Raw genomic sequence first — 11438 nt, 5'->3', positions numbered from 1 at the left:
AGCCCTCGTGGTCCTTCTTCCTCTGCTGCACCTGGTTTGGGTGCTGAGCCCCCCAGGGGAGGTGGAGGAGGCGGGTGGCAGCACACAGAGGAACAGGGAGGACACTGTGGGTGGTCACGCCAGCCCAGTGCTGGCTGAGCTTGCAGTGGGAACCTGCCCTGATCCGCCACTCCTGCAGCCGCTCTGGGCTGTGCCCCCCTGTCCCGCACACAGTGGGCATCACTGAGATGGGGAGAAGCATCAGATCAGCCCTCCTGCATCTCCCACCTGCTGACTGGGACGTGGTGCTGTCTGCCTGAGCTGGGCTGGTCGCACCGGGCTGCTCAGAGCAAGACGCTACCTCTGTGCAAGCCCCACAGTGATGAAGGCTCCTCTGCCCTGTCATCATGACACTCCCCTGTGTCGACAGCTCTGCAAACTGCATCCCTGAGGTGCACAGACCCCAGTTCAGCCTTGCTCCAGAAACACACGCAGGGCCTTGCCAACACAGTCACTGGCAGCTGCTGTCGCTGGCCTCGATCCCCGTCACATCCCAGTTCACCTCCAGGAGAACGGATATTTAAACTAATAAACGTTTTTTTTTCAAACCCCTCTCATTTCCTCCAGCCAGTCTCCAGCTTTGTCTCATGGGCAGCAGGCTCTGCAAGAGGGCAGGGCCCCCGGAGGCAGCAGGAGCTGGGGACGAGGAGAGGAGAAGTCCCTGGAGCATTGCTGGAAGGAGCTGGGCGGTGCAGCTGGAGCGGGCTGTGCTCACCAGCACCGTGCCATGTCACTGCTGACTGCGCCAGGAGAAAGAAACGGATGGAGTGATGCTCGTCCTTTGGTGACACTTCAGCAGGGGGCTCTGAGCCTGAGTGCCCCGTGATGGTTTGAGTGATGCTGCCCCACGGCCAGGCCACCCTCCCCGCACGGCCCCGCACCGCCGCGATGCTGTAACACTGCGCTTGCGCCCAGCGCTCTGTATCTCTATCACATAAAAGCTATCCACACACCCATCTTGCCGGCCAGGTATTTTGTAGGCACAAGAGGGTCTGTAGGTGAGCACGTTGGCTGCAGTTTTGCCCTGTGCTGAGCCAGCGCAGGGGTCTGCTCCATCCCAGCAGGGCCATAACCCAGCGTGGTGACCTCATGCCACGAGGCTGTGGTGGCTGCTCTGCTCCTGGATGGATCCTCCTGGCAGGGTTTCCCACCCTGGCCACTCCGGGCATGGCCTGCTGCTCCTCTGCCCATCACACAAAGCCACAGGAGATGAGAGTTGATCCAGGGCAGGGAGTCCTGGCCCAGGCACTGCTCTGAACCCTGGGGGCCAGGCACCATGCGAGGGATGGTGCAGGGCAGTGGATGTGGTAGCTGGGGTAGATATGCCCAGGTAGACACAGCCCCCTCCATACCCTGCTGCCATGGATGAGGATAGGGATGGATGGGGATGCTGGCCTTCTGGGAAGGGACTCATGCTCCTCTGATGTCCTACCTCATGCCCTGGAAGTTTCAATCATTTCTGGTTGCACCAGCTGATTTTATCCCTGATCAACCAAGCATGTCATGGTCCAAATTCCTTGCAAGGGTGTTGGGAGGCACTTCCAGGCAGTGATAAACCCAGGTACAGGGAGGTGCCACATGGTGCCTTTAGCAGGGGCAGGAGTCACAGCGAAGGAACATTGGCAAGCAGAGACTCCCAAGGCAGAAGCCTTCTCGCTTGCTCTCTTTAACCCCCCAGAAACGAGGCAGCTTTCTGAGGACGTGATCTGGGTCTGTTTCCTCGTGGCACAGGGGCAGGCAGAGGCAGTGCTGGCTCTGTGAGACACAGCAGAGAGGTTTGCCTGCTGCTGCCTGTGCCCCACCTGCAGCCTGGCATGCAGAGACCCTGGTCCTGTGGGTTGGGTGCTGAGCAGCAAGCCAAGAGGAGGACGTGGTCCTTTCCTGCCCCACATCCCCTTTTCCCAGCTTTCCCTTCCCGTCTGGGCGGGATGCCAGCTCCCAGTGACGCAGCGACCCAGTGACGCTGTGCCCAGGTACCAAAACGCCCGACACCCACCGACAGCTTGTGTGGGGCAGCACTGGGGGGGTCTCACCCTGGGGTCTGCCCAGCCACTGGCTGTTCCCTGTGCTGTGACCCTGCTGAGGACCACGACCCTCGCTGTGCTTCCCTCGCTCTGCCAGCAAGGCAGCGCTCAGAAACAAGGCAAACAGCAGCAAAGGGAGCAATACACAGTCCAAACACCATCAGATGCATCTCACATCCATCCTGGGATCCACGTCCAGCCAGAGCACACTTCAGAGCAGGAGTATGACTGTCCTTGCCCTGTGCTGAGCTGCTCCAGCCTCCAGCATCCTTCACTGCCTGGCTGGAGGCACAAGCTTGGCTCGTTTCAGTTAGACCACAAACATCCTGCTTTTGTTTGTAGCTATCCAAGGCTGCCAGCACTCTTTTGGTACCAGCTGATAAGCGTGTGAGAGCACAGCAGGCACACATAGAGCTCTCCTGATGTTCCCTGCCACCACAGCGGAATGTTTCACCGGGAACTACCTCAGCTGAGCCGGCTCTGCCAAACCTGACGTCTTCCACTTGTGCCAGCAGCTTCCTGCACGGCACAGTCTGGGACAGCAAAGCATCTCCATCCTGTGGGAAGAGCTCCACAACAGTTTCTCTGTAGGATCAGCATGTACCAATGCTGGGTGCAGCATCCAACGTGCTACTGAAACCTCCATGAGCCCAGGGAACCACAGCCCTGCACATGGCACTGCCCCAGCCCAGCACCACCGAGCCCTCGAGTTTGCTTTGCTCGTCTCCCAGCCACATCTAGTTGCAGAAGTTGCCCACATCCTCCCCAGCTTGTCCATCACAATGTCACAGCCATATCCAATGCAGAAGGCAGTAGTTTGCAACTAAACACAGTGTTTAGTCTGATACGTCCACCCACATCACCCAGCTGGGCTGAGGGCTCGAAGCACCCCCTGCCACTGCGGGCTCTGGGAACAGTGAGTGCTCCCTGATGTGCGCTCTGTTTGAGCTGCTGGTAAACACAGCTCCTAGGATCCTCTGATTTTTTAAACATGTGCCTCCACGGAGCCCGGCTGCCCCACGCCTGCATGGAGATGGCCGTGGGCTGCTGGTGTTCATGCAGTGTGAGTGGGAGCAATGGAAACACGTCTGTGGTTGTGCGACCTCTGAAGCGGTGATTCACCGAGCAGGAGGTTAGTGCTGCTCAGAGAATGTACAAGGAAGATCAAATCATTTCATGCAAAGCAGTCCCCATGGTTGGAGGCAGAGGGGCAGAGGCTGCAGCAGGGCCGCGGCTACTCCAGGGCTGCCCTCTCTGGGCCCCGTGCCCAAACAAGATCCAGGCTGGAAAGCCATCTGAACCTCAGGATGGTGACAGTACTCCAGGGTGACAGAACCCAGGATCCTGAGGCTGTGTGGAGCAGCAGTCCCCTGCCTAAGCCCCCACCTCCCCCAGCCCACCCCAGCAGGCCCTGGAGCATGAGTCACGCCAGCGGTTGCACAGGAACGTTTGTTTGGACTTTCGGCAAAGGCCCACGTTGAACTTTGTAGAAACAAGAGGTGGGTTGGAGGCCAAAAAAAATCCAACTCAGTATAAACTTTTCTTTCCTAAATCTTGTCCCCTTTGCTGGCACCCAGGTCAGGTTAAAGGCCCGAGTTAAACCCACCCCATGACTTCACTCCTGCTCTTGCCGAGCAGCCGCCACCGTTCCCTCGTGCCCCTTGTGATCTGTGGCCAAACTCTGCCGTTTGCATCGAAGCCCCATTGAACATGGACAAAGCCAGCTCATTCAGCTTGTCTCTCTGCTGCAGACTAAGAGAAAACAGCCATTTCTGGCTGCCCTCCTCACAGCAGGCTGCTCTTCTAAAGCAAAATGTTTCCCAGAGGCAAACCTGACAAATGGGCTGGGTTTGGGTTTTTTTTCAACTCCGATTTATAGCACTTCTGGAAGATGCAGATCAGAGATGACTTGGCTTGGTACATGTCCCTTCTTGATCCAAAGGGCGTATCATGCAAACCAGAGCAGCTGCAGCCAAGGTGATGTACGACCCTGCCGGATCAGAGCTCTGCTGGAAGGGCCGAGCCCGATGGGTCACACCAGCACGATCATCCTGTGCTCAAGCAGATAAAAAACGTGGCACAGGAAGGACAGACTGCAGAGACAGAGCACTAACAGCTTGGTAGGACGAAGTCTTGTTTGTTGGATCTGAACTGTGCCTTTGCTGCCAGCCATGCTTTACAAATACAAACAGCGTAAGCATCTCGAAACATCGGGAAGCGATAAACACCGACCTGGGTGTGCAGGGCCAGCTGCTTTCTGAGCTCTCCAGTCCTGTTGAAAGCAAAGTATGTAAAGAATTTGCTTCTTATTTGTGGGTTTTAGAAGCTGGTGAGAAAGGTTGAAGCACAAACACTGCGTGCACAGCTCTGCCAGCACGAGATGAGGGACTCCGGTCGCTCTGCACCAGGCTCCAGCTGCCCTTCGCCTTTCACAAGTGACATTTCTATCTTGGGATGCTAAAAAAGCAGCAAAATTGTTGGTCAGAGGAGGTAGGGGGAGAATCAACTGTGAGATGTCCAGGGCATAAGTGCTCCTTCCTGCAGCTTGCTGCCTGAGCCCTGCAGAGCTGCCTCCCAGCAAACAGAACCCCTTTGGATGTGCACAGGGAGCATGGCTGGGCAAACCCACTCCTCTTCCTCACCTTCAGTGGGTGTCCAGCAGCATGAAGAACACTTGGCCAAGGTAAGATAAGGGCTAGTGCCAAAATACCGAGCGTAGAGTGCTTTTGGCCCTCAAAGCCGACTCATTTCTACCACCCACTGCACCAGAGCCCTGACAGGCCCAAGAACCACCCTCGGCTCCATCAGCTTCCCGCCAAAAACCCTGTTACAACTGCAGTGTCAGGCAAGGGAGATGAAATGAAAACGCATCCCTTATTCAAAACTGAACCATGTAGTAGGAACGTGTCCATTCAAATGACACCCTGAGGGTGATGGGGTTCGGTGGCTCTGGGGGAAGGGGAGGGACACCTGTATCAAACCGAGCAGCAGACCCTCTCGACGCCAAGCTCAGTGTTCCGAACAGGTTTTATTGTCTGCAGCTGTTCATACAGTTCCATTCTCACTTCAGTCCCTTGTGTGCATACATAAATTGTAATCTGCTGGCCAGGCTCACAGCTGAAGTTAGAGAAACACAGCAGGCTCTAATGCTTTGACTAAAGCATCCAGCTTTGGTACAAGGTGTGGCTTTGAGCTGTATGGAACGGATGGGGACAGCCACTCACAGTTACTAACTACCCTGTTCCAAATGACTTCTGTTTTGTGGCTGAATGCTCATTACAAGCCTGGGGCTTTCAGGGCACACACACACATGGTTACCAGTTGCTCAGCAGGATTTAGCCCTGAGAAGGGACAGAAGCAGCAGCACCCAGCACTGCCCATGATGCTCCACCATACTGCCACCTGTCCCTCTCCTCCTCCTCACAGTCCTGCTGGCTGTGCCAAGCAGCGTCACAGCACATCTTCTCACCACCCCTCTCGCCCTTGCGCTCGTTATATTCTTCCAGATCAACAATTAATTGGATTCAGACCTTCTCTCCCTTTTTGCTATGGGCACTGTCAACCAGCTATCACACACCTGAGCACTGGGGATTAATAACCAGGAGTCACCTTGCTGCAGGCCATCCGACACGGAGCAGTAGGAGAGGTTTTGATCCTATTGCAGTTCTGCTGCCATAAGGGGGGAAAAAAAGCACTTTATATAAAAAAACAACTTCAAAGGAAACTTGAGCAGGCAGCTCTCCTGTGCCCCTCTCCAAGCTGGGTTTGACAACAATGGTGATACAGACCCTGCCCACATGACAGATTTCACCAAGTCTCCCCCTGAACTGAAATCACAGCCACTGTGAGTTTTTTTTCCCTTCAGTGTGCTGATATCCAATCTCAGTGATTTAATTTCCTATAACTTTCATGGTTTATTTTTCTGCAATTCTGAGATGAAAGGAAATAATCACCACATTTTAAAATCTGGATTTCTGCCAGTTTCCTTAAAACAGCTACAATTTGTGCCAATTCAGTTAATTTTTAATTACCAATTATTTTTCTGCTTATACTACTTTTTAAACCACAGTTAAACAGATACAATTACATATTCTTATTTTCCTACCCTAAGATCCTTTCTTACTGAGAGCCTTGTGCTTCCAGGGAGACATTTGCCTTTCCTCCTGGTGCTCCCAAGTGCCTTACATAAAACTTGCCATTAAATTCAGTCGCTGAACGTGGCTTTACACTGGGTCCTACGGCTCAGTAGTGAGTCTCCCTTCCTCAAAATTAGAAAATAATAAGCAAAATAAGTAATGCATGAGAGCCAACACGTTGTAGTATCAAATTAAGTCTGTAGCAGACAATTCAGTAATAACTGAGTACAGAGCACACACTCCATGCACTCGTTTGTGCTTGGTACATGGACCAATTCGGTGCCACCATCACCTGGCCAGTAAAGCCTTCCCCTTGCTCAGCATCATCAGAGCTTTTCATGCCTGTGTTCGTTATAAATCGCTAATTGCTTCTGGTGCTGGGCAGGTTCTCTCACAGCACCAGCCTTGCTGGAGGCAGGGAGAAATCTGATGCAAGACAAACTGGAAATGACTTCCCCATATTATGATGGGATTTATGAAGCAGAGCACAAACAAACACACCCCAGCAAAAACATAATCACTGACAAATGGTAACAACCAAGGGAGGGAAGTGTAAGATGCAGCTCCAGTGCAGGGGCAGTAACGTTCATGGACAAACAGGCTCAGTCAGCTCTGGACAGCTGCTTCTCTGTGCCCAGAAGAGCTCTGGGGAAGATGAGAACTTGAAGATCAGCCTCACTGGGCAACTGGAACAGCTGCGGTGATGCATCTGTGGAGACTGTTGTTATTTATGAGTTCTTAATAAAGGACAGAGAGGAAAACTGCAGCCTCCACAAAGGTTTCACCCCCACCCCACAAGATTTTTTTTGTTAGTGAACTCCACATGCTACAAAAACCAGGCTCCTGAGAGCTGCCATCAGAGGAAAACCAGGACAGTGCAGTGCTTTTGATGCTGCTGAACACTCTGTGTGGGAACTGCAGACGGAGCTTTAACCTCAGGCAAGGTCAAGGGACAAGAGCTCTCTCCAGCTGAGAAGTCATTTTCAGGATGAACTCAGGAGCTGTTGTTATTTGTAACTGAGAAAGGAGAAGAAATTTGCTGCCAGTTGTTAGAACAAGAAGGTGTTTCCAAACAGGGGACTGAAAACTGGCGAATGGAAGATGGACCCTGCACTGTGAACTGGCAGCACTTCAGCTCCAGGTTAATACAAGTTCTGGATGCTTAGAGATGTCTTTATTTACAGTCCCAGTCCCTGTCTTAGCGAGTAGGTGGCCACATCTCACTCCAACGGGTTTTCACATGACACCTTTTCAGGAAACCTGCCAGGAGACTGACCATAGAGGCTCATCTGAGAGCAAAACATTTCCAAAAGAAATCTACGGGATGACAGTACACAACTTCCTAAACTCGCTCTGTCAGAACTCCATGATTAGTAAAATACAGTTGAATTGCATAAAAGCAAGGCTGTTTTAGCATGTGCTTGATTGAATTCGCTTAAGAAAATATTAGGAACTCCTTACGTTAATTTTAACAAACTTCTAACACGCAGAAGTCGAAGTGCATGAAGAGGAAGGATACATACCCAGCTATGGAAGAAAGAGAACGATCCCTAGCACAAGAACTTCCCACGGTACAACTACACTACCGGCCCTCTGGGCTGCGTGGCTCAGTCTATTTCCAGATCGCTGTCTTCGCTGTAACACGCAGACGGGTTACGTATAGAGGTCAGGAGCACTAGGTCTTTCTCTGGCAGCAAACCACACTCCTGCAGGAAAGCCTCCAGGTCAACAGCAAAGAAATCTTCCCCCAGCTGGTCAGTGATGCGCACAAAGTTGCCGATGAGCTCCCCGGCCTTGTAGACCAGCAGAGCTGGCAGAGCGTTGTTGGTGAAGCGGGTGCTGGCGCCGATGAGGGAACTCTTCACCCTGCAGAACTTGACAGTGGGATACTCAGCAGCCAGGCAGATCATACAGCCATTCAGGGACTCAGTGCCAGGGATGTCATCCTCGTAAATATGGATCATGATCAGCGTGCTCTTGTGCTCTTTATCGACTGTGTCCAAAAACGCTTCACCACTGGTGATCTCAAAAACCTGTTTGAATTGCTGCCCACTGTACAACTGCTGCCTCATCTCCTCCATTCGCTGCTTCCTGTACCGCTGTAAGAACTCCTCATCGTCTTCATCGTTGTGAATCATGTTATACTCCTGTAACGTCATCTAAAAGACACGTACAAAGACACATGACACAGAAAGGCAGATCCACATCGCTATATGGGTCACTTACATAAAGGGAATTCACATCAAGAGGATTATTTGGGTCACTCATCTTTAATAACAGCAAAGCACAACCCATGAAGGCTCAAGCCCCCTCTGTATTACACCCTGTTTTGATCTAATTAGAAGCCATATCCAGTGGGAACAGCGATTTCAGCCCTGGGGATTCCAGTGTGCACAAGCTGTGCTAGTAACATGAGCAGCTGCTCCATGCTCCCACTTTAATTCAGGTTAATGTGGCCCCCTCTGTGCTTTCACTAAGCTACAAGCACTGATTGGGGCGCTCAGGCCTGACCTGAGCTTAGCTTCTTTTTCATTAGCCTTCTGGTTAACATTTTTGGCAACCAACTGCACCCTCTTGTCTGTAGAGATGAAGTGAACAGGATTTGGTGTATTTTCTGTGTGTTCACTTCCCTTGTTAAACGTATCTGCATCACTCAAGGACAGCGTGGCCAACTTTCAACACCTGAAACCAATAAACACTGTGTGCCAATTAGTGACATCTGCGACTAGAACTGGCTGCAGAGCCCAGTGGATTAAAGCCACACACAGCTCCCAACCCATCTATCTCTGGAGCTCAAAGGCAAAGCTAAATGCTCAACATCCACTCAGTAAACGTGAAACCAGTAAGGACTCCTAAACTCCTGGTTTAGGCATGGGAAGCACTATACATAGGTTTGCTGTACAACTCCTCTTACTAATCTTACTAATCCCCTCAAGCTGACTTATTTGATAAACAGCTACCCACTGAGAGAACAAGGATTCCACTGACAACACTGAGCACATTAACCACTGAAGCAGCTCTGCACCGTGCTACCTTTCCATTGATTTTCTCTTGAAGCTCCTTCTGCTTCTGCTTCTCAGACTCTTCATCCAAGTGAGATCTACAGGTCATGGATAACTTCTTTATGAGTCGCTCCATCTCCCTGCGCTGCTCCTGCCGCTGTTCAGTTTCCAGCTGTTTAAACCTTCGCCAGTCATTAATGACGCCTTTGGGACCTGGAATGCAATACACAGGCATCTGACATGAAGGGGTAATAAAATCACACCTGTCATTTAAAATTCAAGGAAAGGTTTGTAAGTCTGCCCTGTCCTGAACTTTTTGTGCTGGATGATGAAATGCTGGAATGAAACAAAAGCAGCACCTTGCCACTGATGTGTCCTTGAGCTTCTATGGGGGTTTTTGTCTCGGATACCTAAAGCTTACCTAGCCAGGCTACTCACATAACCGTCCCGTAATTATTCCAAAGATTCTGTGCTCTCTTCATCACCCTCAGAGAGACTGTAAAACACCAGGGATGAGTCTTTCCTAAGAAATACTCCCTGGATCACACCAGTGATCCACACAGACTAGTACTGTGGCCCTGCCAGCAGCAGGGGAGAACACTATTTTGGGGAAGCCTGGCTGCTTTCTGCTATTCCTCACACAGTCGTTCAGCAGGTAGTGGTTAACAGCTGTGTGGCTTACAGGAAAGGCAGGCATGGGTTATCAACCCAATTGCCCATGCCAGCTGTGTGTACAAAGCCTAACTGCTTTAGACATAGTGCTGAGGTCTGTCAGAGGAGAGGCTGAACATTAAAGAACCAGCTATTAAAAATAAGGTTAGACTCTAGCCAGAAGTCAATCAACCTCTGACTCAAGTAGACATAAAAACAAGACCTTCATTTTCAAGAATAAATTTCAGAAAATCACAAGAATCTCCCAATAAAGCATTTGCAGAACAATCATTTTGCTATGACGGTACCTGTGTTGACCGCACTGCCTTCGGTGCTGAGCTCTACTTCCCCAACACCTTCAGGAACGCTGCTCTCCCCTTCTTTGTCTTCTTTCTCACTGTCTTCATCCTCACCCTCGCTACTGCTGTAATAATACTGGAGCTTCTCACCAAGCAGTTTATCATCCAAAGCAGTCATTATGCTCTAAAAAATAAATTAACAATGTAGTGAATGCATCTCTTACTCAAATCTGCAGCACAAGACACCACTTTAGATGCATAACCATGGCCCTTTACTTCCTCAGGGCAGTTCTTTAGCCACATGAGAACTGTTTACAGCCCACTATCAAACAGCCTACACTGCAGTCACAGGAGTTAATCCTTAGTCACAGTTTCAAACTCGCTGAAGTTAAAAGCCTGTATGGACAGAGCAGCTTTAAGGCTCACTAGTGCAGGAACACTTCAGGTGTGTTCTCAATCATGGAGAATGAATTTTCTGACCGTGATGGAGGAGTGCTATCAGCCTCAATGAGGTTGATTTCCCAGTTATTGAAATTTAAGTTGCTCGTAGTGTTTGTGTTACTTTAACAATGACTGAAATTTGAGCTGAAAAATGATGAATTTAATTAATCAAATGAAAAAAGTTCTGACCTTTAATCCTTTACAGTCTTTCAGAGGCAAGCTTCTACCAAACCCTGGAAGAACACAGAAAGGCTCAGTGCAGACAGTGCCACGGCTTCCTGAACATCACTCCCAGGCTGAGATAAACACCAAAAGAAAGACCGTCCTGCCTGTCATCTCTACCCCTGCATCGTCCTGTTTGTACAGACGGGAGTGAAAGGCCAGCAGGCTGACAGAGCGGCTGCAACTACCCGCAGAACACTCGCTTTTCCCGAGCTGAACATCTTCATTATCCCAAACATCCTCTGCTGAACAGAAACGAGCAACAGCCGCATCCCCCCTTCGAAAGCTGCCGACAGCATCAGCACTCCCAGCCTCTGTAAGGCTCTGGCATGAGGAGGGCGGAGAGCTCGGAGGTTTCCAAGCGAGGGAAACCCGGAGCCGCCGATCCACCCGGGCAGGGGAAGGGTGCAGAGGAGCCCCTCAGGCCCGCCCCGCGCCCGCGGTGCACGGGCTACCTGTGACCCGCCACAGGAACGCGTCAGGGAAAGCGCAGCTGCAGCCCAAGGCGCGGCGCTGGGCTGCCGGCTCCCCGCAGGGCTCCGCAGGCCAGTCCCGCGGCCGGGCGCTGGGCCCAAGCGGGTCTCCCCGCAAGGGCGAGCGGATCACCGGGATTACCCGGCCGGA

General features: G+C 51.5%; 1 protein-coding gene across 1 annotated transcript; it reads right to left on the bottom strand.

Moving 5' to 3' along the window:
* Positions 1 to 7735: 7735 nt before the first annotated feature.
* Positions 7736 to 10329, bottom strand: PDCL (phosducin like; the record flags this gene model as incomplete). The annotated part of the gene is made up of 3 exons (XM_084272333.1): positions 7736 to 8358; positions 9233 to 9414; positions 10161 to 10329. The coding sequence occupies 3 exons, from the start codon at positions 10327 to 10329 to the stop codon at positions 7807 to 7809; spliced, it is 903 nt and encodes a 300-aa protein (XP_084128459.1). The 3' UTR covers positions 7736 to 7806.
* Positions 10330 to 11438: the final 1109 nt, after the last annotated feature.

This window comes from Gallinula chloropus, assembly GCF_964237585.1.
Source record: "Gallinula chloropus genome assembly, chromosome: 18".
Lineage (NCBI taxonomy): Eukaryota > Metazoa > Chordata > Aves > Gruiformes > Rallidae > Gallinula > Gallinula chloropus.
This window is presented reverse-complemented; position numbering and strand designations above follow the sequence as displayed.